At 37.2% G+C, this 1,209-nt stretch overlaps 1 protein-coding gene across 2 annotated transcripts in view; it reads right to left on the reverse strand.

Moving 5' to 3' along the window:
• Positions 1-1,209, reverse strand: part of LOC107624810 — a 5,937-nt gene that overhangs the window by 603 nt on the left and 4,125 nt on the right. Inside the window, exons 9-10 of one of the 2 annotated variants that reach the window (XM_016327269.2) lie at positions 630-1,098; positions 121-425 (exon numbers count right to left, since the gene is read on the reverse strand). In XM_016327269.2, coding sequence (XP_016182755.1) covers positions 346-425; positions 630-1,098 — 549 coding nt within the window. In that variant the 3' untranslated portion in view covers positions 121-345. Of the gene's footprint in view, positions 1-120; positions 426-629; positions 1,099-1,209 lie in introns of those variants that run through there. The other variant, XM_021115368.1, reaches the window with a different exon arrangement.

Below are 1,209 nucleotides of genomic sequence, written 5' to 3' on the forward strand. Positions count from 1 at the left end.
ATTGGTTCATATTTAAAAAAAAATCATAATTAAAGCTAATTCTAATAGCCAACAACAAGAATAATTAAAACATCAACAATAATAAGGTAAACCCAATAACATAGTAGAAACTGATGATGATGAGTTCCGTAAAATTTTGAACCAACAACAGACTCCAAAGATATTAATCATCATTGTTTTGAGGGTCTAAATTTCTCAAATCCCTATATACTAGTGACCAACTTTGACCTCATGTCTGACTCACTAATTCCCAGCTGATTTTCTGGTTCTTACCCAGTTCTTGAACTAGACGGTCTTTGCTATAGACTGAACCGGACCAGAACTGGTTTAAACTGATTTTCAGAATCATGGTTCAAACAAGGGTATAGTATGTGTTTTGTGCATAATAGTTATATTTTGGGTCTGTTGTTGTAATTGCTTTTGTTCTGTGCATAATGAGACCATATCATTAAACTGAAAATACAAACGTGAGCTACATGTATATAAATGTATATTCATGTATATTCTCATCAACTAGAACCTACCTTTCAAAATTTTCCCTTCTAGACGAGCAAAAAATAAATTGAATATCAAATTTTGGAGAGAAAAATATATACAGGTACAGCAGAAAGATTTTAGGCTTCATTCACCTTTCCTTTCAAGCCCGTGCCTCTTTTTCTGACCAAGTTCCACAAGTAAATACAAGAGAGCCTCGCACACCTGAGATGCGTCCCCTTCTTTAGGGTCATCATTTAGTGATGAATAAACCATCCACGCATGGTCCAGTTTTCGTTTAGGTCGCACCACAACAGATCCTGGAACTTCTGCATCCCGGCATGTCACAAGCCCATCACTCTTCTCACCATATCTAACCTGCAGCAACTGTGCGCAAGCAGCCATAGCAGCACCTAAGGGCATCACCACAGGAAGTTTTTTAGGTTCGCCAGCAACTGTGGGTAGTTCAGCATGGGCAACATGAGATAACGTCGCTAAAACGGCAGGGGAAATACTAGCTTCAGTGCGAAAGGAAACAATAGGAAGTTCATCTGGTAGATGATGCTCCTTTAAAAACTCCCTCCGCCTTTCATACGTCAAGTCTTCTAAGGCTCTCATGTCACCCTTTGTAATAACAGATAACATGTTAAATGGTATAAAGGGATTTTTAAGTTGACATTCGTAGGAGCTAAAAGAGAATAACTTCAAAAAAAAAAAAAAAAAGTAAAACTTATA

Source organism: Arachis ipaensis, chromosome B02, assembly GCF_000816755.2.
Source record: "Arachis ipaensis cultivar K30076 chromosome B02, Araip1.1, whole genome shotgun sequence".
Taxonomy (NCBI): Eukaryota; Viridiplantae; Streptophyta; class Magnoliopsida; order Fabales; family Fabaceae; genus Arachis; species Arachis ipaensis.